Source organism: Podarcis cretensis (assembly GCF_951804945.1).
Source record: "Podarcis cretensis genome assembly, chromosome: 14".
NCBI lineage: Eukaryota > Metazoa > Chordata > Lepidosauria > Squamata > Lacertidae > Podarcis > Podarcis cretensis.
The window spans coordinates 8,933,020-8,956,222 of NC_137183.1; the positions used below are offsets into that span (position 1 = coordinate 8,933,020).

The following is a 23,203-nucleotide window of genomic DNA, read 5'->3' on the forward strand; positions in this document are numbered from 1 at the left end:
AGTAGATAAATAGGTACCACTCCGGCGGGAAGGTATACAGCGTTTCCGTGCGCTGCTCTGGTTCGCCAGAAGCAGCTTAGTCATGCTGGCTACATGACCAGGAAGCTGTACGCTGGCTCCCTCGGCCAATAATGCAAGATGAGCGCCGCAACCCCAGAGTCAGCCACGACTGGACCTAATGGTCAGGGGTCCCTTTACCTTTACCTTACTGTCAAGCCAGGATTTCCCCGTCCTATATTTGTGCATCTGATTTTTCCTTTGTAAGTATATAACCTTTGTCCCGATTGAAATTCATTTTGTTAGTTTGGGCCTCAGTTCTCCATCCTGTTAAGGTGGTCTTGAATCCTCTCCCAGTTTGGTGCCACCCACAAATTTGATTAGCGTTTTACAAAAAAGCATTACAATGTTTGGGCAAATTGCAAGCTTTAAATTAAATAAAAATAAGATCAAGCTGTTAGTTAAAAATTTACCAGAACCAGACAAAACAGAACTATATCAGACCATAGAAATAGAGATTCATAAGAAAGTTAAATATCTAGGAATTTGGCTTACAACTGAGGATATTAATATTTTCAAAGACAATTATGAAAAGATTTGGAATGAAATAAAAAGGAATCTAGAGATATGGGGTAGAATGAATTTATAATTATTAGGAAGAATTGCAGCAATTAAGATGAACGCATTGCCAAAAATGTTGTTCTGGTTTCTGTTAATACAAAAAAGCATTGCACCGTAAACATCCATAGAACTAGTGTGATATTGTTGTTGTTTAGTCGTTTAGTCGTGTCCGACTCTCTGTGACCCCATGGACCAGAGCACGCCAGGCACTTCTGTCTTCCACTGCCTCCCGCAGTTTGGTCAAACTCATGCTGGTAGCTTTGAGAACACTGTCCAACCATCTAATCCTCTGTCGTCCCCTTCTCCTTGTGCCTTCCATCTTTCCCAACATCAGGCTCTTTTCCAGGGAGCCTTCTCTTCTGATGAGGTGGCCAAAGTATTGGAGTCTCAGCTTCAGGATCTGTCCTTCCAGTGAGCACTCTGGGCTGATTTCCTTCAGAATGGAGAGGTTTGATCTTCTTGCAGTCCAGGGGACTCTCAAGAGTCTCCTCCAGCACCATAATTCAAAAGCAACAATTCTTCGGCGACCAGCCTTCTTTATGGTCCAGCTCTCACTTCCATACATCACTAATGGGAAAACCATAGCTTTAACTATATGGACTTTTGATGGCAAGGTGATGTCTCTGCTTTTTAAGATGCTGTCTAGGTTTGTCATTGCTTTCTAGTGTGATATAATGGTTATTAAAGCATCAGACTAGGACCTGGGAGACCAGGGTTCATACCCCCACTCACTTATGAAGCTGACTGGGTGTTCTTGGGCTAGTCATTGCCTCTCACAGGTTTGTCGTGGGGTTTACATGAGGAAGGGGGGGGGACCAGGTAAGACACCTTGAGCACCTTGGAGGAAGAAAGGTGGGCTATAAATGCAACAGATAAACAGATAATAAAATGCACATTAAAACAGTCCCTTCGGTCAGGCACACTGAGCATCCTTTACAAATTGCACAGAACTGGGGGAACATTCCCAGCTGAGTTTCAGCAAGCGGAAGCCTGGCACACAACTTATTGTGAGACAAATGAATCTCCTCACTGTTTGGATGCTTCCTCCGCTGCCACAATATCCTCTCCGCCCCCCCCCCAGAAAAAACCTCCACAGCAAATGGGAGGAAGAGCAGCCCAGCTGCAGCTACTTCCTGAGCTGGTAGCTCCTTCCATACTTTTCTGTCTCCAGAGCCCCCAGGAATAGGATCCCTGCAACTGTTTTCAAAAAGTATTTGCAGTGGCAACTGGGTACAGTGGTACCTCGGGTTAAGAACTTAATTCGTTCTGGAGGTCCGTTCTTAACCTGAAACTATGGATGGATTTCCTCCTAAATTGATTTTAGAACTTTGAATTTATTGTTATTCACACTTTTATACTGTATTTTATGCTGTTTTTTGTTGTATCACAATTAAGTGTTTTAAATTTGTTGTTAGCCGCTCTGAGCCCGGTTTTCTGAACCGGGAAGGGCAGGGTATAAATAATTTCTTCTTCTTCTTCTTCTTCTTCTTCTTCTTCTTAACCCAAGGTACCACTTTAGCTAATGGGGCCTCCTGCTGCCGCCACAAGATTTCTGTTCTCATCCTGAAGCAATGTTCTTAACCCGAGGTACTATTTCTGGGTTAGCAGAGTCTGTAACCTGAAGCGTCTGTAACCCGAGGTACCACTGTATTAGACCCATCAAGGTCTGCCAAATAATTGTTGTTGTTGTTTAGTCGTTTAGTCGTGTCCGACTCTTCGTGACCCCATGGACCAGAGAACGCCAGGCACTCCTGTCCTCCACTGCCCCCCGCAGCTTGGTCAGACTCATGCTGGTAACCTCGAAAACACTATCCAACCATCTCGTCCTCTGTCGCCCCCTTCTCCTTGTGCCCTCCATCTTTCCCAACATCAGGGTCTTCTCCAGGGAGTCTTCTCTTCTCATGAGGTGGCCAAAGTACTGGAGCCTCAGCTTCACAATCTGTCCTTCCAGTGAGCACTCAGGGCTGATTTCCTTCAGAATGGAGAGGTTTGATCTTCTTGCAGTCCATGGGACTCTCAAGAGTCTCCTCCAGCACCATAATTCAAAAGCATCAATTCTTCGGCGATCAGCCTTCTTTATGGTCCAGCTCTCACTTCCATACATCACTACTGGGAAAACCATAGCTTTAACTATACGGACCTTTGTTGGCAAGGTGATGTCTCTACTTCTCAAGATGCTGTCTAGGCCTGTCATTGCCCTTCTCCCAAGAAGCAGGCGTCTTTTAATTTCGTGGCTGCTGTCACCATCTGCAGTGATCATGGAGCCCAAGAAAGTAAAATCTCTCACTGCCTCCATTTCTTCCCCTTCTATTTGCCAGGAGGTGATGGGACCAGTAGCCATGATCTTCGTTTTTTTGATGTTGAGCTTCAGACCATATTTTGCACTCTCCTCTTTCACCCTCAATAAAAGGTTCTTTAATTCCTCCTCACTTTCTGCCATCAAGGTTGTGTCATCTGCATATCTGAGGTTGTTGATATTTCTTCCGGCAATCTTAATTCCGGCTAGGGATTCATCCAGCCCAGCCTTTCGCATGATGAATTCTGCATATAAGTTAAATAAGCAGGGAGACAAAATGCAGCCTTGTCGTACTCCTTTCCCAATTTTGAACCAGTCAGTTGTTCCATATCCAGTTCTAACTGTAGCTTCTTGTCCCACATAGAGATTTCTCAGGAGACAGATGAGGTGATCAGGCACTCCCATTTCTTTAAGAACTTGCCATAGTTTGCCATGGTCGACACAGTCAAAGGCTTTTGTATAGTCAATGAAGCAGAAGTAAATGTCTTTCTGGAACTCTCTAGCTTTCTCCATAATCCAGCGCATGTTTGCAATTTGGTCTCTGGTTCCTCTGCCTCTTCTAAATCCAGCTTGCACTTCTGGGAGTTCTCGGTCCACATACTGCTTGAGCCTTCCTTGTAGAATTTTAAGCATAACCTTGCTAGCGTGAGAAATTAGTGCAATTGTGCGATAGTTGGAGCATTCTTTGGCACTGCCCTTCTTTGGGATTGGGATGTAGACTGATCTTCTCCAATCTTCTGGCCACTGCTGAGTTTTCCAAACTTGCTGGCATATTGAGTGTAGCACCTTAACAGCATCATCTTTTAAAATTTTATACCTGCCAAATAATGGCCAGGTATTTAAAGCACTATTTTAGTAGAACAAGGGGGGGGGGGAGAGAACCACTTTGGGGCTTTAAAAAGCCCAAGTTAGTTAACAGTTAAAGGTAAAGGTAAAGGTACCCCTGCCCATACGGGCCAGTCTTGACAGACTCTGGGGTTGTGCGCCCATCTCACTTAAGAGGCCAGGGGCCAGCGCTGTCCGGAGACACTTCCGGGTCACGTGGCCAGCGTGACATCGCTGCTCTGGCGAGCCAGAGCCGCACACGGAAACGCCGTTTACCTTCCCGCTGGTAAGCGGTCCCTATTTATCTACTTGCACCCGGAGGTGCTTTCGAACTGCTAGGTTGGCAGGCGCTGGGACCGAGCAGCGGGAGCGCACCCCGCCGCAGGGATTCGAACCGCCGACCTTTCGATCGGCAAGCCCTAGGCGCTGAGGCTTTTAACCCACAGCGCCACCTGCGTCCCTAGTTAACACTTACCCCCCCCCCCAAATGTTGGAGTTGAATTCTCAAGCCTTGTAAACCAGGGGTGCCCAAACTCTTTTCAAAGAGGGCCAGATTTGATGACGTGAACATGTGTGAGGGCTGACCCAAGTTTTACAATTTTACCCAGAAGTTGTTGAGCTTTTTTAAGGATTTAACCCCAAAGTTGCTGAGCTTTTTAAAAACAATTTTACAGAAGATATACGGTCACGGGGGCTTCATTAGGCCCCCATAATGGGCTTTGGCCATGCCTGTTGTAAACTTAACAACATAATGCAAATACAAGATGTAAGTGGGAACATGGTCTAGAGAATGAATCATTCTTTCCATTTATCTCGGAAATTCAGGAAATAGCATGCATGCTTACAAATTCTGAAATGGAATGAAGAAAACAGGCACACCAAGGAAAGAAGTCTGTTTTCAAAAAGTAGGCAGGGTTATAGTGCAGGGGAGGGGAAAATGTATTTTATTTAGATCTGGGGGACTTAGGAGACCATATCAGAAGGTGGTGGCCTCTCTTTCCGAAGGTTCGTTGGCCATCTATCAGGGACTCCTTTGTTGTGATTCCTGCTTTGCAGTGGGTTGGACTAGATGACCCTTGGGGTCCCTTCCTGTCACGGCTGAAATGGCCGCTGTTTCTTTAATGCTTAAAAAAGCTGGGTCAGCATGAGTCAGCGGCCTGCACTGGGTTGTATATATAGAGTGAGAAATGTTGGGTTGGGTTGGTTGGTTGGTGAAAGCTGATAGTGGTGATGTGTGTACAGTTGGTCAGTCGCTTTTGCAGAAAGACTTTTAAGAATAAAAGCAGAAAGTACTCTGCAGGGAGACTCTTCTGGTGGACTCTTTTATGCCGACATGGGTCCGAGGACCAGGCTGAGGCAACAAAGGGAGGTCAGAACCCTTTTGCTTTTTCCAAACACTGACACTTCCAACTCTGCAGTTCTATGATTCTATCATTGGTATACTCCGTAAGCCATTTAAAAGCCTATTTTGGCATTAAGCAGGATAGAAATTCCATTAGTAGTAATAATGCGTGCCTTACTGGTCTTTTGGCAATCTCCGACACAGCCAACGGATCTTGCAGAGAGAGACTTTGTTTTGTTTCAGAGTCCTTGTTTTGTATAGTGATGCTGACTTGGCGACATCAGTGGGACCACGTCTTCCATCACCCCTGACCATTGGCCCTGCTGGCTGTAGCTGATGAGAGTTAGATCCTGACAGTATCTGGAGGCCCACTGGTTTCCCAGCCCTGCTTTGCAGAGAGAAGCTCCCTGCCCCAAAGAGATTCCAATCTAAAATCCGAAAGGGTCATTGGGACTGCAGAGGGATAAGCAGAGGCAGGATGTGTGATTATTTCAGGAGTTGTGAAGCTGTGACCCTCCATATGTTGTTGGACTACAACTCCTCTCATCCATGACCATTGGACCTGCTGGCTTGGACCCTGGGGAGTTGGAGTCCAGCTGCATCACAGAGCGACAGGTACTCAGGTGTGCTTTGCCCCATCTTCTCTAGAAGTCCCTGAGGGTTATCAAAAGGAGCTGACCAATCCAGAGATGGAATCGTCTTTTGAGGAATTCATGGCTGATTTTTTTTTGTTCCTTTTTTTCTCCTAGGAAGGTGTGAAGATTTGCTCTCCCTAAAATTGCATCCTGGTGCTCCGTCCCGAAGGGAACAAACATTGCAAGAAAGATGTGCTTCCAGTTGTGGATCGCTGGTCTTCTGCTGTCAGCACTGGCTGGTAAGGGGTTGGGATGCTTGTGGGTTTTGCCTCTGCAAGATTCTGTCCTGGATTCGGGTCCTCTGATTTTCAGGAGTGAGACCCAGACCTTTACAAAGAGAGGGGAAATTGAGGTTTCCTGACCGTGCCGTGCTCTCTTTAGTCTTAGGTTTGTCCGCTGGTTCACAGGTGGCCAGGGATGAGAGAGTCTCCCATATGAGACCCTGGACAATGGCTGTCAGTCAGAGTAAACAATACAGTGGTACCTTGGTTCTCAAACGCTGAAAACCTGAAAGTAAGTGTTCCAGTTTTCGAACGTTTTTCGGAAACCGAACGTCCGATGTGGCTGTCGGCTATTGTTTTCGGGGCGCCTGCACCAATCGCCTTGGTTTTTGAACATTTTGGAAGTCAAAAAGACATCCGGAACAGATTAAGTTTGGTGCTTTTGTTTTTGCTATTTATTTTGCGTTTTTGTTTTTGCGGCTTTTTCGGTTAATTTGTTTTTGTGACTGTGCGGAACCCACTTCAGCTACTGACTGATTGATTGTGTGACTGCGGAAATGGATAAAAAAAACCCATCCAAACAATGACCATCATCAGTGCAGGTAAGAATTTTTTTTTGTTTTCATCATCTACAATACTCTCTTATTTATTTTATAGTGCAGTACATTGATTATTGCTTTCATTTTATGGATCAATGGTCTTATTAGTCTTTATGTTAAATTGCTGTTTTAGGGGTTGTTTTTAAAAGTCTGGAACGGATTAATCCATTTTGCATTACTTTCTATGGGAAAGCGTGCCTTGGTTTTGGAACGCTTTGGTTTTGGAACAGACTTCTGGAACGGATTAAGTTTGAGAACCAAGGTACCACTGTACTGAGTTAGGTGGCTTATGACCCTGATTCAGTGCAAAAATAGCTTCATACATTAACTCAGGACTGAGGAACTCCAGGCAAAGGTACTAAGTGTGGTTTGCAGCCTTCTGCACGCAGAGGAGATGCTCTAACCCAGGGGTCAGCAAACTTAACGTGCCTTGGGCCGGTGTCTCCAGCGCTGATTGTGTGGCGGGCCAGTGGGCGGGGGAGCGCATGCCCATATGTATGTGCATATGCTATTTCCGGCGCACTTCCGGGTTGGAGGAGCACTGGAAATAGCTTGTGCGCATGTGCATGGGCCTCCTCTGACCCAGATGTGTACTGGAAATAATGCTTGCACATGCGCAAATAATGCTTGCGCATGTGCACAAGCTATTTCCGGTGCTCCTCCAACCCGGAAGTGGGCAGCCGCGCAGTGCATCGCCGGTAAGAGTGGGCGGTGGCAGTGGGTGGCGGGGGTCACTGCAGGCTGGATAAACGAGTCCCTTGGACCTTATCTGGCCCGTGGGCCTTAGTTTGGGGACCCCTGCTCTAACCACTTAGCAACAGCCCATCCCTCATCTCCTCCCGTCCCAGGTTGAAAAGGAATATTACACAGGGTTTTGCATGTAGCTGAACACAAAGCTGAGAAAGCCAATGGCGGGAGCCCTCCTCTCTGGGGTTTGCGCTGCCTTGGGAGACATCTGGAGGCGGATATTTCGGCTGAAGCAGGAGGCGCCGAGAGCTAGACTTGGCAACATCCCCTGCATGTTCTCTGCTTGTATGCTGGGTTTGACCTTTAAAGCCCTTCACAGCCTAGGACCCTCGTACCTACGGACCGCCTCTCCCGGTATGCCCCACGGAGAGCCTCAAGGTCCATAAACAGCAACACCCTAGAGGTCCCGGGCCATCAGGAAGGTAGATTAGCTTCAACTAGAGCCAGGGCTTTTCCAACACTGGCCCCGGCCTGGTAGAACACTCTGTCTCATGAGACCAGGGCCCTGCGGGATCTGATTTCTTTCCGCAGGGCCTGTAAGACAGAGTTGTTCTGCCTGGCTTTTGGCTTGGAGTCAATCTGATTCCCTCCCCCTCTTTCTTTTTTCCTTTCTCCTCCTGTGAAGAGGCTGCATCTTAATGTTTTAATGTTGTATTTTAATCTTGTTTTTTAAGTTGTATTTTAATCAACTTGTTTTTATTATTGGTTGTTAGCCACCCTGAGCCTGGTCTTGGCTGGGGAGGGTGGGGTATAAATAAGATGATGATGATGATGATTATTATTATTATTATTATTTGTATTAATATTAATAAATTAATAATTGTATTAATAATTAAATAATAGTAATAATAGTAATAATAATTAAAAATCTGGCTTCACTTTGAGTCTCCGAGTCTCCCTTCTGACCTGCTGATGATCCAGCCCTGACGCTCAGGGGTAGGTCATCTGCTTTGCATGCATAAGGCCCCAAGTCCGATCCCTGGAGATCTCCAGGTAGGGCTGGGGGAGACGGCCTTCCCAAAACCCTGGAGAGATGCTGCCAGTCCGTGCAGGTGGACCAATAGTCTGAGTCAGCAGAAGGCAGCTTCTGATATTCAGTTAGCTGTATGACTGGGTTTTTATGTAAATTTGGGATCTGTCTGGGATTCACACACACAGGAGTAGCCGTACTCTGCAATGAGGTTCAGTTCTCAGATAGAGAACTGTTCCTCATGATTTTCTTTCATGATGCTCAGCGCTGATAGACAATTCACCTTGCAGGGACTGGATTCATAAAATCAGAGCAAGGGTGCCATCTAGTGTGTGAATGGAGGAACTTACAGTCTCCCTCTCTTCCCGCTACATAATAAGGCGACTGGGGGAAGTCAAACTCGGAATTGCTTAGAAACAATAACAAGCCTGTTTAGTAATAAGCACTATGGTTAGTCAGACACCTGTGCTTCCTTCCTCGCAATCCTGCTCACCAGGCAACCTGAAAGGGTTCCCTGTAATTTCAGATTAATCAATCACGGTTTCTTAGAGAAATATTTCTGTATTTGGATGTATTTACATAGGCAGTTAAGGGATGCGGGTGGCGCTGTGGGTTAAACCACAGAGCCTAGGGCTTGCCGATCAGAAGGTTGGCGGTTCAAATCCCTGCAACGGGGTGAGCTCCCGTTGTTCGGTCCCAGCTCCTGCCAACCTAGCAGTTCGAAAGCACGTCAAAGTGCAAGTAGATAAATAGGTACCACTCCGGCGGGAAGGTAAATGGCTTTTCCGTGCGCTGCTCTGGTTCGCCAGAAGTGGCTTAGTCATGCTGGCCACATGGCCTGGAAGCTGTACGCCGGCTCCCTCAGCCAATAAAGCGAGATGAGCACCGCAACCCCAGAGTCGGCCACAACTGGACCTAACGGTCAGGGGTCCTTTTACCTTTACATAGGCAGTTGCTTCTGAACTTACCAGTTTTGCTGGAGAACATGCCTCTGCTTTGGGTCATGCAGTGTATGATTAAACTATGGAATTAATTATCACAAGGTGCATTTCTCTTTCCAGTGCAGCAATATAGGTCTTTTGGCCATAGTAAGGGCACAGAGAATCCATTTACATTGTCCAGTTGTCAAATCCCATATAGAGGGTATATAGTTCAAAATAAGAATAGCCTCTGAAAATTTTAGCATTCTCCCAAGACTTAGTAAGTGCAGGACATTGTAAAAACCTGTTTTAAAGAAGCATTATCCTTATTACATCTCCAATAAAATGCTGTTCAAGATAGTCCTGTTCTATACAAACGTAGTGGAGTCCAATAAATTCTAAAAATTGTTTTTTGTTGTATACCGTATTTTTCGCCCTATAGGGCGCACCGGCCCATAGGGCACACTTATTTTTTTTTTGGGGGGGGGGAATAAAGAAAAAAAAAATTATTTTCCCCCGAGCTTGCCGGGCTGGGGGTGGGGGAAGCCCGAGCTTCCCCTGACCCCAGCCCCCAGAACGGGTCCGGGAACGATGATGAGGTTGCGCTCAACCTCACCATCGCTCCCAGAGCTTGCTGCTATCCAAAGCCCGGGGAGTGCGGCGCTGTAGGCCGCTGCGCACCCCGGACTTCAGGCTGCAAGCACCTATCCGCAAGCCTGCGGAGCCCGGCAGGAACTCCTGCTGCGCTCCAAAGGCTTGTGGATAGCTTCCTGAAGCCTGGAGAGCGAGAGGGGTCGGTGTGCACCTACCCCTCTTGCTCTCCAGGCTTCAGCGAAAGCCTGCATTCGCCCCATAGGACGCACACACATTTCCTCTTCATTTTTGGAGGGGAAAAAGTGCGTCCTATAGGGCGAAAAATACGGTAAGTTGTCATTTAAGGTCCATTGACACCTTTGCTATAGAAATTAAAACCATCGCCCATTGTCTAGTCAATCCTGGTTGACAGGTAAAGTATACATCCTTTGCTCCACCCACTTTTGCCTCCGGCCCTGCCCACTCCTGGCAAGTGGCCCCCAAAAGGTTGCCCAGAAAGAAAGAAATGCGTTCCTTGTCCTGAAAAAGGTTCCTAGCCTCTGCTGCAGTGCTCTTACTCAGATGACATGATTAGATGAATTCCCAGAGGATAGCTCTGTTAGTTAGCGCATGATGCTGATAACGCCAAGATTGCAGGTTCAGTCCCCATATGGGACAGCTGCATGTTGCTGCATTGCAGGGGCGTGGACTGGATGACCCTCAGGGTCCCTTCCAAGTCTACAATTCTAGGATTCTATTTTTTTAAAAAAATAATATTTATTAAGGTTTTAAAGGTTACAGATAAAACAGAAAAACACCAATTTAAACAAAAAACAAAACAGTGTATCACAATAGAAAAAAAGAATACCATACAAATAAAAAAAGAAAAAAAAATCAAGAAAAAAGGAAAAACAAAAGCAAAAAACACATCAAACCTTCACATAATATATCTTTCATTTGCTTGTTTCCTTGACCTCCTCCCACCTCCCTTTTTTGTATTCTAATTCAGTTAAATATTTCAGCAAATCCTTTCCCTCTTTATTTTATCCTTATAATCTATCTCAATACACTATAATTTTACATTCTCTTCTTTCACCAATTAACAATCGGTTTTTTCTTTTTTCTTTTTTAATCTTATTTCTCCTTAAAATTAATATATCTATTTGAACTTAAACTCTTAAAACATTTCCACTAGGTCATAGAAATTTCATTCCACGATTTTTCTCTCCCTCATTAAATTTTTACAAAATTTCCAAATATAAACTTTAAATTCCCAAACTTCTTCCACCATCTCCTCTCCCTGGTCTCGGCCTCTGCCGTCCCTTCTGTCAACTCCAAACAGTCCATCAACCTGGAGATCTTATATCCGAGGCTCTTAACTCTTCTTCACATCCCTTCTGCCGATCTTGTTCATAATCTTTAGTGCTAAAAAACAGATCTCGGGGGAGCTCCATCCCAACAAAGCCTTTATACCTTCTTAACAGGACAGCCAGATAGTTAAAGCTAGGATCCATAAAGCATTCTAAATCTTGTTTCGAAATTCCTCCAAAACCAAAGGCCCCAAAAGCTCCAATCTCCTCCTGACCCAAATCCATATCCCAAAAGTCAATTGATCCCTGCATTGGGGAATCTCCAACTTTCCTTTTCCAGACCAGGCCATGCTCCAATCTTCAAGATCTGGCTTTTTCTAGTTTCAATCATACAATTCTAGGATTCTAGGTCAGTGTATGACTTTTAACCGTGATGGCTGAATAGAGACTCCGTGTTTAAAGGCAGAGTCCCACTGAATACCAGTTTCTCTGTGTGAGTGTGCATAGAGGTCAGGATGTGATTCCTAGAGCAGGGCTCAGCAAACCTTTTCCGCAGGGAGCTGGTCCACTGTCCCTTAGACGTTGTGGTGGGCCGGACTACCGTATTTTTCACTCCATAAGGCACACTTTTTTCCTCCCAAAAAGTAAGGGAAATGTGAGTGCGTCTTATGGAGCGAATGGCGCTGCACAGAGAGGGAGAGCTGCGCAGCGCCCCTTCAGTGAAGCGCCTCTCTTGGCTTCTGCCTTAGCCACGCGCAGCCTCTTCCGGGCAGGGAGAGCCTTCATCCCACTGCCCTGAAGAGGCTTCGCACGGCTATCACAGAAGCCAGAACAGCAAGAGGGATTGCTGCTTTCACTGTGCATCGATCCCTCTTGCTGTTCTGGCTTCTGGGATTCAGAATATTTTTTCTTCTTCTTTTCCTCCTCCAAAAACTAAGTGCGCCTTATGGTCTGGTGCGTCTTATAGAGCGAAAAATACTATATTTTGAAAATAAATCCCACCTCCCACGACTCTTCCCTCCCATCTCCACAGCATCGAATGAGCCCTGGTGGCTGTTTACCTGTGCCTTGTGAGAGGCAGGGGCTGGCGGTGGCGGAAGGATAGTGAGTGACGTGAAAGGGCTGGATCCGGAGAGGGGCTGCTTAAAATGGCACTCAGCCAAACTGTGGCTTAACAAAGCCCAGCCTCATTCCTCCTCTAGGCAGGGCGGGGAGAAACCAGGAGGAGGGAGGGAGGAGGTGCCGCTGCAGTGTGTGTCTGTGTGTGGGGGGAATGGTGCAGCCTGATTGATCAGAATACCCACACCGATCCACACGGCGATTCCCGGACCATTCATGGGCCAGATCCAGAAGGCAATTAGGCCGGATCCGTCCCCCAGGCCTTAGTTTGTCTATCCATGTCCTAGAGCAGTGGTTCTCAACCTGTGGGTCCCCAGATGTTGTTGGACTACAACTCCCATCATCCCTGAGCTCTGGCCTTGCTAGCTAGGGGTGATAGGAGTTGTAGTCCAACAACATCTGGGGACCCACAGGTTGAGAAAGGCTGTCCTAGAGGAATCTGTTTGCCCCCTATGGGAAATGGGATGGCAGGCTTGGGGAGGCCTTCCGTCTGACCCAGCAAATCTCTTCCCCTTAGTTTTTGTCTGACACTGTCCTTTTTTCAGGCTCCCCCTTCATCTGGCACAGAAAAGAGAGGACAGATCCATGCTGCAAAAGAAACCTTGAGCCTTTCCTTGTTGCTGTCACCCATACTTGATTGATGGAAGGTGGTTGCAGGCTTTGCACCTGCAGTTAATGCTGTTGTCAGTGTCTAGTCGTCCCCATGCTGATTCATTTCTTTTTTAACCAGGAAAAAGTTGCAACACCTCCTGTTGGGCAGCAGGGGGCAGCAGTGTTCTGCCGTGGCTCCTGACTCCTTTTGGTCCTAGTGCTGTGTTCTGGAGCCGAGAGGGTCACACCGTTTGCTAATGCCACACATTTCCCCTTTGATTCCTTTCCACTGGATCTATTCCTGTGCACAGAGGGGCTGGAGGGAATCTGCACTGTGTAGGTGGTGTCATATTTAAGGTTAGCCTGGAGGACCACATAGTTCCGTATCAATGCAAGGCTGCCCGGGTGACAAGACCCCTCTCTTGGCCTCACTGATGTGGTCCAAAGGAACAACAAACCCCTGTGTTGCAAACTTAACACAACAAACAACACAAGCAACATGATGACCAGTATACTAGATAGCACTGCAATTCTTATTGCATAATATACCGTATTTTTTGCTCCATAGGATGCACTTTTTCCCTCTTAAAAACTAAGGGGGAAAGTCTGTGCGTCCTGTGGAGCGAATGCAAGGGGGAGGCAGGCAGGAATAGCCCCCAAGAGCTGCACACAAGCTTCACGCGGGTCTTGCAGGCTTTTCCCCAGGAGGGAGAAGGGACCGCCAATCCCCGACCTGTTTTGGGGGCTGGGGTCCAAGGAAGCTCGGGCTTCCCCTGTCCCAGCCCCATGGCTAAGAAGGAGAAGTCTGAAGCCCCCGGAGCGCAGCATGAACTGCCGCTGCGCTTTGGGGGTTTCAGGCAGCTATCCGCAAGCCTTCGGAGAGCAGCGGGAGTTCTCGCTGCGCTCAGAAGGCTTACAGATAGCTGCCTGAAGCCTGGAGAGCGGGAGGGGTCGGTGCACACCCATCCCTCTTGCTCTCCAGGCTTCGCTTTGCTGGAGAGGCGCTGCACAGTTTTCCCTCTCTGTGTAGCGCCCCTTCAGCGAAGCGAGAGGAGAAATGGAAGGGGCTTCGTTTCTTCTGCCGCTTCGCTGAAGAGGCGCTGAGCAGAGAGGGGGAGAATTTTTTTCTTCCTGTTCTCTCCCTCCTATGGTCCGGTGCGTCCTATAGAGCGAAAAATACGGTACATAATTTAGTACAACAAAAACAAAATGTGTGCACTTGTAAATTCTCTAATATGGTTACATATCTTTATGACCACTGCTCCTTGTGCATTTTTCTAATCTATGGGTTGTGCTGAAGAAGATTCCAGCGATAGAGTCAGATTATTCGGGATCACTGTCCTACATTGTTATTCACTTACTACTTCGGCACTATGAACGCCTAAAAAGTTTTACCGCTTAGCCCACAGGATAGCATCTATTGCTTTGTTTCAGCTATAGACCTATTATAGTTCTACGGACTTTCAAAGATTGACAGACATGTGTTCATTTGATTTCAAATATATTAGAGAATTTACAAGTGTATGCATTTTGTTTCTGTTTTTGTTGTGCAGTGGTACCTCGGGTTACATACGCTTCAAGGTAACATACGCTTCAGGTTACAGACTCCGCTAACACAGAAATAGTGCTTCAGGTTAAGAACTTTGCTTCAGGATGAGAACAGAAATCGTGTTCCAGTGGCGCAGCGGCAGCAGGAGGCCCCGTTAGCTAAAGTGGTGCTTCAGGTTAAGAACAGTTTCAAGTTAAGAACGGACCTCCGGAACGAATTTAGTACTTAACCCGAGGTACCACTGTACTAAATTATGTATATTATGCAATAAGAATTGCAGTGCTATCTAGTATACTGGTCATCGTGTTGCTTGTGTTGTTTGTTGTGATCCAAAGAAAAGCAGAGCAATACATCTGGCACCAGCTTGTGCTGAAAGGAGGTTTGTGGGGCAGCATCCCACCATCTCAGAGACTCCGCTCTGGATTTGTGTAGGTTTTCCTCCATAGCCTTTTCTTCTTCTGAAGATAATCCACGAGGCAGCAAAGGTTTAGGACCAGAGTTTTCCTTCTCAATAGGCTCCCTTCCCAGGTTCATGAGCCCCATCTGCCCTTTGCTTTCCACTGCACAAAGGGGAGAATCTGCCTTCTTGACTGTTGGATTATCCACTGTTGATCTCATCTGCTCCATCCACCAGGGCATGCCTTCACCTGCAGCAGAATTCCGCAACCCACCAAGGATTTGAGACCCAACAGCTATCCTCATCTAGTTTTGCCACCCAGTCAGAGCCATTTCCTGGTGTGGCCGCTGTCACATGCTTCTGGAAGCCACAGGCAAGAGCTGAGTGCAGGGTGGGGGCCAAAGGTGGACAAACCACCCCAGAAGGAGCACGGCTGGGCTCCTTTGCCCCCCACCCCACCAAGCGAGGATAGCTGCCCTGCTTCCCAGCTTTGACTTGCTGAGTGAGTGCAAGCTGTGGTTGGCGTCCAACAGCAAACTCTGGTTTGCACAAACCAGGATGCAGCTAATTCAGGCAATTCAGCCAAGAGAGGAGGCTGTGAGCAAGAGCATAAGCCTTGTTTTAGACTCACAGCTATCCATGGAGGCGCAGGTCCAGGGCAGCTGTCTACCAGAGTGAGACCCTACCTGCCCACAGACTGTCTTGCCAGAGTGGTGCATGCTCTATTTATCTCCCACTTGGACTACTGCAATGTGCTCTACGTGGGGCTACCTTTGAAGGTGACTTGGAAACTGCAACTAATCCCAAATGCGGCAGCTAAACTGGTGACTGGGGACGGCCGCCGAGATCACATAACACTGGTCTTGAAAGACCTACACTGGCTCCCAGTACATTTCCAAGCGCAATTCAAAGTATTGGTGTTGACCTTTAAAGCCCTAGACAGCCTCAAAGACCCAGTATACTTGAAGGAGCGTCTCTGCCCCCATCGTTCTGCCCGGACACTGAGGTCCAGCTCCGAGGGCCTTCTGGCGGTTCCCTCATTGCGAGAAGCAAAGCTACAGGGAACCAGGGAGAGGGGCCTTCTCGGTAGTGGCACCCGCCCTGTGGAACGCCCTCCCATCAGATGTCAAAGAGAACAACAACTACCTGACATTTAGAAGACATCAGAAGGCAGCCCTGTTTTTAACGTGTGACATTTTAATGTATTTTAAATCTTTGTTGGAAGCCGTCCAGAGTGGCTGGGGAAACCCAGCCAAATGGGCGGAGTACAAATAAATTATTATTATTATTATTATTATTATTATTATTATTATTATTATTATTATTCCAGGGCTTGGTGTTTGTGTAGCCTTCCCTTTTGCTGCCGAAATCTCACTGCTGTGTGCCTTCTCTCCCCGCTTGCCTCCTCGCAACCAGGAGCTGTCGAAATCGTGGTCCCCGACGATCCCGTGGTCACCCTCTTTGGCCGCGACGCGACTTTGTGCTGCTCCTTCTCCCCGGACGCCAACTTCAGCCTGGACCAGCTCAGCCTCATCTGGCAGCTGACGGACACCAAGCGGCTGGTGCACAGCTTTGCGCAAGGCCAGGACCAACTGGGCAACCAAGGGAGGAGCTACACCAACCGCACGGCTCTCTTCTACGACCAGCTGCCCAGGGGCAACGTCTCTCTGCTGCTGCGCCGCGTCCGGATTGCGGATGAGGGAAGCTTCACGTGCTTCGTCAAAGTCCATGGCTACAGCAGCGCGGCTGTCACGCTGCAGGTGGCAGGTGAGAGGGAGGGCACCAGGGCTCCCCAGGGGCCATCGGCCACCCTCCCTCAGGGAGTCCCTAGGCCAGCGGTTCTCAAGCCTTCCCCCTGGGGACATCCTTTCAGAATAAAAATTTGCTCATGACTCACCAACATTTTGATCGATAAGAAATGCATTGTAAAACAAGCAGAAACAGCCTCTAGCAGTGCTCAGTTTGTAACACAGAACACAACTACTTTATAATATGATCACAGGACATCTAGAAAGTATAAAACCGTACAGCTACATATTCTGCAACTAAAAAATAATAATATTTTGATACAATATTGTACTACGCCCAGTATACCTGAAGGAGCGTCTCCACCCCCATTGTTCTGCCCAGACACTGAGGTCCAGCTCAGAGGGCCTTCTGGCAGTTCCCTCACTGAGAGAAGTGAGGTTACAGAGAACCAGGCAGAGGGCCTTCTTGGTGGTGGCGCCCGCCCTGTGGAACACCCTCCCATCAGATGTCAAGGAAATAAGCAACTATCTGACTTTTAGAAGACAACCCTGTTTAGGGAAGTTTTTAATGTTTGATGTCTTATCATGTTTTCAATATTCTGTTGGAAGCCGCCCTGGGTGGCTTGGGAAACCCAGCCAGATGGGCAGGGTATAAATAATAAATTATTACTATGATTATTATGCTATACCACACTGAAATGTTTAAATGTTGGTTTTCCTGGACTGGGCAGAGGAGGAATGATGGAGACCATCTCCCTTTCCTGACCCTTCCGGGGAAGAAGAAGAGGAAGGCAGTATAGATTTACAACCGGCGTTTGATGGAGGTCGCAGCTCAGAGGCAGATGAGGGGAAAAGCTGGGAAATCATGGGAGAGCCAGAGCAACACCCGGCTGACATGTTGTCATTAGAAAGCATCCCAGACCCTCCATCTCCCAGAACCTGGCAAGCCTTAAAAGTAGGAGAGCAAAGAGCTCAAAGGCAGAGGCCACGTAGCAGCACCCATAGAGGAGATGAATGAGGAAGTGGGAGAGACGGGGGTGGAAATTCACTCGGGACAACGCCATTATCCAAGAGGCTGGGTTCTAGAGCCTCTCTTTGTAAAGTTTGAAATAAAAAAGGACAGTAGGAAACTTTCCCTTGTCTCTATACTTTCCTGGGCAACCAGCCGGGAGCCGCTGACAGCATCCTGACAGGAACATCACGCACTTTGAGAACCATTGCTAAAGCCTGAGTCCTGGTCCCTCTCCCCCATCTTACATATAGTCCCTTACATTTCTTCATCAATTTGCAATTCTTTAAACAGAAAAAAGACCACCAAGATTCCTTAGCATTCCAGTGAAACTTCTTTGCTAATATATGCATTTTTTTGCAAGCAATATAATGCATTTCGAATACAGTGGTACCTCGGGATGCGAACAGGATCCGTTCTGGAGCCCCATTCACATCCTGAATAGAATGTAAGACGTGCATGCATGGGTCGCATTTTGCCGCTTCTGCGCATGTCCGTGATGTCATTTTGAGCGTCTGCATGTGGCGAGCGGAGCGCAACCCGAAAGCGCTCAACCTAAAACACATTCAACCTGAGGTATGACTGTAATGTGAGTTTTTTTCAATGTTACCTTTGTTGATATATGATAAGGGATGTACTTGCGGGCTGAACAGCATTCCACCACCTCCTCATCTTCCAGCCTTCTACTCCAAGCCCAACTTGAACCTGGAGCCCAACAAGAACCTGAAGCCGGGAAACTTGGTCACTGTGGTATGCCACACCTTTTCTGGCTACCCTGAGGCGACAGTGCTGTGGCAAGATGGCCACGGCAACAACATAACGGAGAACATCACCACCTCCCAGGTGGCCAACGAGGAGGGCCTCTTCGATGTGCGGAGCATCCTGCGGGTGGTGCTGGAGCCCAACAGCACCTACAGCTGCTTAGTGAGGAACCCTTTGCTGCGGCAGGAGACCCACGCCTCTGTCACCATCACAGGTCAGCCGGGTGGGAGCAGGGAGGGGAGGATGGCTGGGGGCTGGCATGCTGCTGGGGGGCTCTGTGTGAGAAAGGTCTGGCTGCTGCTCAGGAAAACCATAGAATCAAGGCCAGGTGGGGAAAGGGAAGCAAAGAACCTAGAATTCTAAAGTTAAAAGGTTTGCCTCTTGCCAGGCCTCTGCAATGCAGGAATCGCAGCTCAGGAATCCCTATATATAAAATTAAATTTTATGTTTTACAATTCAAAATACTCATTTTACATTCTTAAGATACCCATGACTTCCCTTCTTCTCTTTCTATGGTTCATTTTACATATCATAAACCCTGCATATTTTACAGAAACTATACCATTCAGTATTCCATTATTACATCCATCAAAACTTATTTACACTGTTGAATTTATCTTAATGCTGCCAGCGTTTTCAGCTGTACACAATTATTTCCCATATATTCAATAAACGTTTTCCAATCTTCTTCAATTCACTTTCAATATAATATTATTATTTTTACATTTTGACTTCCCATCCTTAGATCCGTGATGTTCCTGTTGTTTTCCTTTATCTGCTGCCACAGCTGCCATTTATTGTATTATAACTTATGTCACAGTCATTCATTTGTTCTCCTTCCTATTATTCAAATCCTGCTTGTGATTACATTTGAGTATAGCTTTTTTCTCACATAGTCAGAAAAGAACCTCCAGCAAAGTTCCCATCTTTTTGATCTCTTATTTTTGCCGTCAGCTTTGCCATCCCTGCAGAGTCTATTATCTTTCACTTTAAAACCCATATTTCTTTCGTTGGGACTTCTTTAGAAACCTCCAAAGCTTCAAAACTTTCAATGAAGGACAGCTCACCAGCTTCCGAGGTGGTCGGTTCCACTGTTGGACAGCTCTTATTGTCAGACAGTTCTTCCTAATGTTTGGTTGGCTAGTGGCCCATCTAGTCTCACGCCCTGTTTGGATAGACAGGTGCTTGTAAAGAAACTAGCCAAATCTGCAAACATAAAATTTATAGCAATTGTTCTGCATAGTTCTGTCTCTGCCCCTATCCACCACCTGCTTGTGGCTGTCAGGAGTTCAGCCTACACTCGAGTAGGACCCTGGTAGAGACACATGCCCAACTGGCATGTTCTCTCCCTCCTGATCGATCGTTCGAGAGCTTCAAAAGCTTTCTTCAGTCTGAACATCACAGCGACCGATGCCAACCAACACCAGCACACTTAGGGATCCGCAGAGTTTGCGCATCATGGGTGACAGAGCTCAGCAACTCAGCATTTTGGCTAATCTACTTTATTTACATATCAACACACACGGAGCACTGCAACATGGATCCCTCTCTCTCTAGCATCAGACAGCAAAGAGAAAAAGAAGAAAGGACAATAGTCCCACTTCACGGAACACAGTAACACAAACATCCTGTCTCCGGCACTTCCCACTCTGTGGAGTCAAAACATTTACCGCCATATGATAGACACCAATCCCATGACTGCAATCATGGAGCAGGAATTCTAACAGTGGCCCCTGGAAGGTTATCCAGAACAGAGTGTGGCCCCTGGACTGAAAAAGTTTCCCCACCCCAGCTTTTACCCTGCCTTTGATTTGAAAGCTGAAGAGGTGACCTCTCTCCCTGACTCCCTTCCTTGAACTCGGGCACAGGAGGGATTTGGGAGGGGGGTCTTTTGTGTTCCCTCCCATGATCCGAGACAGAATTTCTGAACAGGTCCCTGTCCTGTTGCCTGATCCAAGCCCTCACTGATTTGCATTATTTGGGCTGCGGTTAACTCGATGCTCGAAATATCTTGGCTGGCTGTCGGCAGGCACTCGGGAGCGGATGTTTGATGGCTTTTGCAGGGCTCTGGGATGCTGCTGCTGCCTGGTGACAAGCTCCAGGAATACGAGCACGGGAGAAGGAGATGCTGAAACAACTCATAAATAACAGCAGCAGGGACACTTTATTAAGCGCTGTTTATTGTAAAGGACGCTCCTTCGGCAGGGCTGCTTCTCTGGCCGTTAATGTCTTGATTCTGTGTAAGAGTTTTCGGTGCTGTTTATTCCAGCCAGCCTTAGTGGGGAGGGAGGCTCCTAGAACTTTTGCAGTGAAAGGGATGGTTTGAGGGTGGGAGAAAGTGGAGAGGAGAAAGGGCTGAGCGCGGGGTATCTCGTAGTTCTGGACCAAACACTGTCATCCGGGTGCATATGGAAGGAGTGGGGTTATTTGTTGTTTGACTTTCCATTCTTCTCATCCCTGACCCTTGGCTTTGCTGGCTGGGGCTGACGGAAGTTGGAATCCATCTGTCGACCTGGGTGATATGTTAGTAAATTGTCTGAAACTGGTATGGTGTCCATGCCATGATACCAGTTTCAGACATTTTGAGCTGGCAGTGCATTGTAGTGGCCTGGGAGCCATGATGTATTCCCAGCTCAAATTGCCTGCAGATGGCAAAGGCGCAGGCAGAGGTGTGAGCCAGGGAGGGCTTGCTCAGTAGGGCATGGCGATGTATCTTGGCTGCTTCTTCCTCCCCTAAGGTGGGGTGGAAGAAGCAGCCGAAATACATCGCAGACATAGAAACATATTAGCATATCTCGGTATTTAGCTGCTGATATATTGATGCTGAAAACCAGATATCGCCCAGCCCTAACCATCTGGAGGACCACAGATTTCTCACCACTGGTGGACAAGGAACTCATGTGCGTGTACACTGCTCATTGCCATTAGTCCAGCCAGAACACTGGGCCTGAGGCAGCTGCCTCACTTTGTCTAATGATAGAGCTGGCCCTGCTTTGAGAGCTGGTGGGAGGGAGCAAAGTTTCAGAAACTGAGCATGACCACTGAGAAGGCCCTCTCCTTAACCCTTGTCCCAACCCTGTTTTTGAGGTTCTGCCAACCTCTGAATTGCCTCAAGGATGCTGATAAACCACTACCACTTCCACCAGACTATTTCTTATCAGTCCCAGTTTTATATATACAGTGGTACCTTGGGTTACATATGCTTCAGGTTACATACGCTTCAGGTTACAGACTCTGCTAACCCAGAAATATTACCTTAGGTTAAGAACTTTGCTTTAGGATGAGAACAAAATCTTGTAGTGGCAGAGCAGCGGCAGCAGGAGGCCCCATTAGCTAAAGTGGTGCTTCAGGTTAAGAACAGTTTCAGGTTAAGAACGGACCTCCGGAACGAATTAAGTTCTTAACCTGAGGTACCACTGTATAAAAGATTTCTTGGTTTACAAATTATCAGTCTTGTTTTGACTACAGCCTTGTTGGAACTCACTGTTGGTGATTGCTGTTAGAAGGACTGATAGCCAGGACTTTGAATTGTGCATCATCTTCATCATCAATTGAATTTGCTAGTTGCTTTATGTTGCCCAGGGCAACCCAAAGTGACTTCCAACCAACCAAAAGACAACCCCCCCCCCTCAACCGCCACATAAATACATTAAAACCAAGATGAGATTGAAATACTTTAAGCAGACTTCAAAAAACCCACAGATAGTTAAAGGTCAAAGCCTGGTTATCAAGGAAAGATTTTGCCTGGTGCCTAAATATATACAGTGGTACCTTGGGTTAAGAACTTAATTTGTTCTGGAGGTACGTTCTTAACCTGAAACTGTTCTTAACCTGAGGTACCACTTTAGCTAATGGGGCCTCGAGGTATTATTTCTGGGTTAGCGGAGTCTGTAACCTTAAGAGTCTGTAACCTGAGGTACCACTATATAATGACGGTGCCAGGTGAGCCTGCCTGGAGAGAGCATTCCACAGATGGGGAGCCACGTCAAGTCAAGTCAACTTGACTTGACTTGAGTTGAGATGGGGAGCCACTGCCGAAAAGGCCCCTTCTCATGTTGCCACCCTCTGGACCTCTCATGGAGGAGGCAAATGAAGACGAGCTTCGGATGACGATTGTAGGGTCCTAGTCGGTTCATATGGGGAGAAGTCATCCTTGAGGTATCGTGATCCTGAAATGGATTAGAAGCCAGCAAAGCTGTTGCATGTTGTTGGCTGCATGGAATTATCCCAGGAGTTCAGAACTTCCAAAAGAGAGGTTTTCCCCTCTGGCTCTATTAGCACAGCATATGGAGGAACTATGCACCAGCTTGAGGATGATTCCTGAATCTAGCTGCAATCGCCGCTGAGACTCGCTCTGTTCTTCCCCCCTCTTGACAAATATAACTTGTAAGTTCTGAGAGACAGGGGCCTGTCTCTTTTGCTTATGCTGAGCACTCTATTCCCTAACCTAGTGCCTTCCATATGTTAACTGAGCTACAACCTCCCATCATCCCTGACTGTTGTCCATGCCGGTTGGGGCTGATGGGAATTGAAATCCAACAATATCCAGATGGCGCCAGCTTGGGGGAGCCTGCCTTCTATAAGTGATAAAATCATAGATAGGTAGCCGTGTTGGTCTGCCATAGTCAAAACAAAATAAAAAAATTCCTTCCAGTAGCACCTTAAAGACCAACTAAGTTAGTTCTTGGTATGAGCTTTCGTGTGCATGCACACTTCTTCAGATACACTGAAACAGAAGTCACCAGACCCTTCTATATAGTGAGAAGGTGGGGAGGGGTATTACTCAGAAGGGTGGTGGGATTGGGTGATTGGCAGATAGCTGTGATGAGCCTGTTGACGACTCTTAACGACTGCAATAGGTCTTACAGGAAAAAGCAAGGGGTGAGAAGGTGAAAAATGGCTTTGTCATGTATAATGAGTATAATTAAGAGTCGTCAACAAGCTCATCACAGCTATCTGCCAATCACCCAAT

The 23,203-nt window shown here is 47.2% G+C and overlaps 1 protein-coding gene across 2 annotated transcripts in view; it reads left to right on the forward strand.

The window, feature by feature from the left end:
• Positions 1-23,203, forward strand: part of CD276 (CD276 molecule) — a 53,255-nt gene that overhangs the window by 12,203 nt on the left and 17,849 nt on the right. For both annotated transcript variants that reach the window (XM_079953466.1, XM_079953465.1), the window contains exons 2-4: positions 5,831-5,955; positions 16,129-16,479; positions 18,149-18,445. In XM_079953466.1, coding sequence (XP_079809592.1) covers positions 5,907-5,955; positions 16,129-16,479; positions 18,149-18,445 — 697 coding nt within the window. In that variant the 5' untranslated portion in view covers positions 5,831-5,906. The remainder of the gene's footprint in view (positions 1-5,830; positions 5,956-16,128; positions 16,480-18,148; positions 18,446-23,203) is intronic.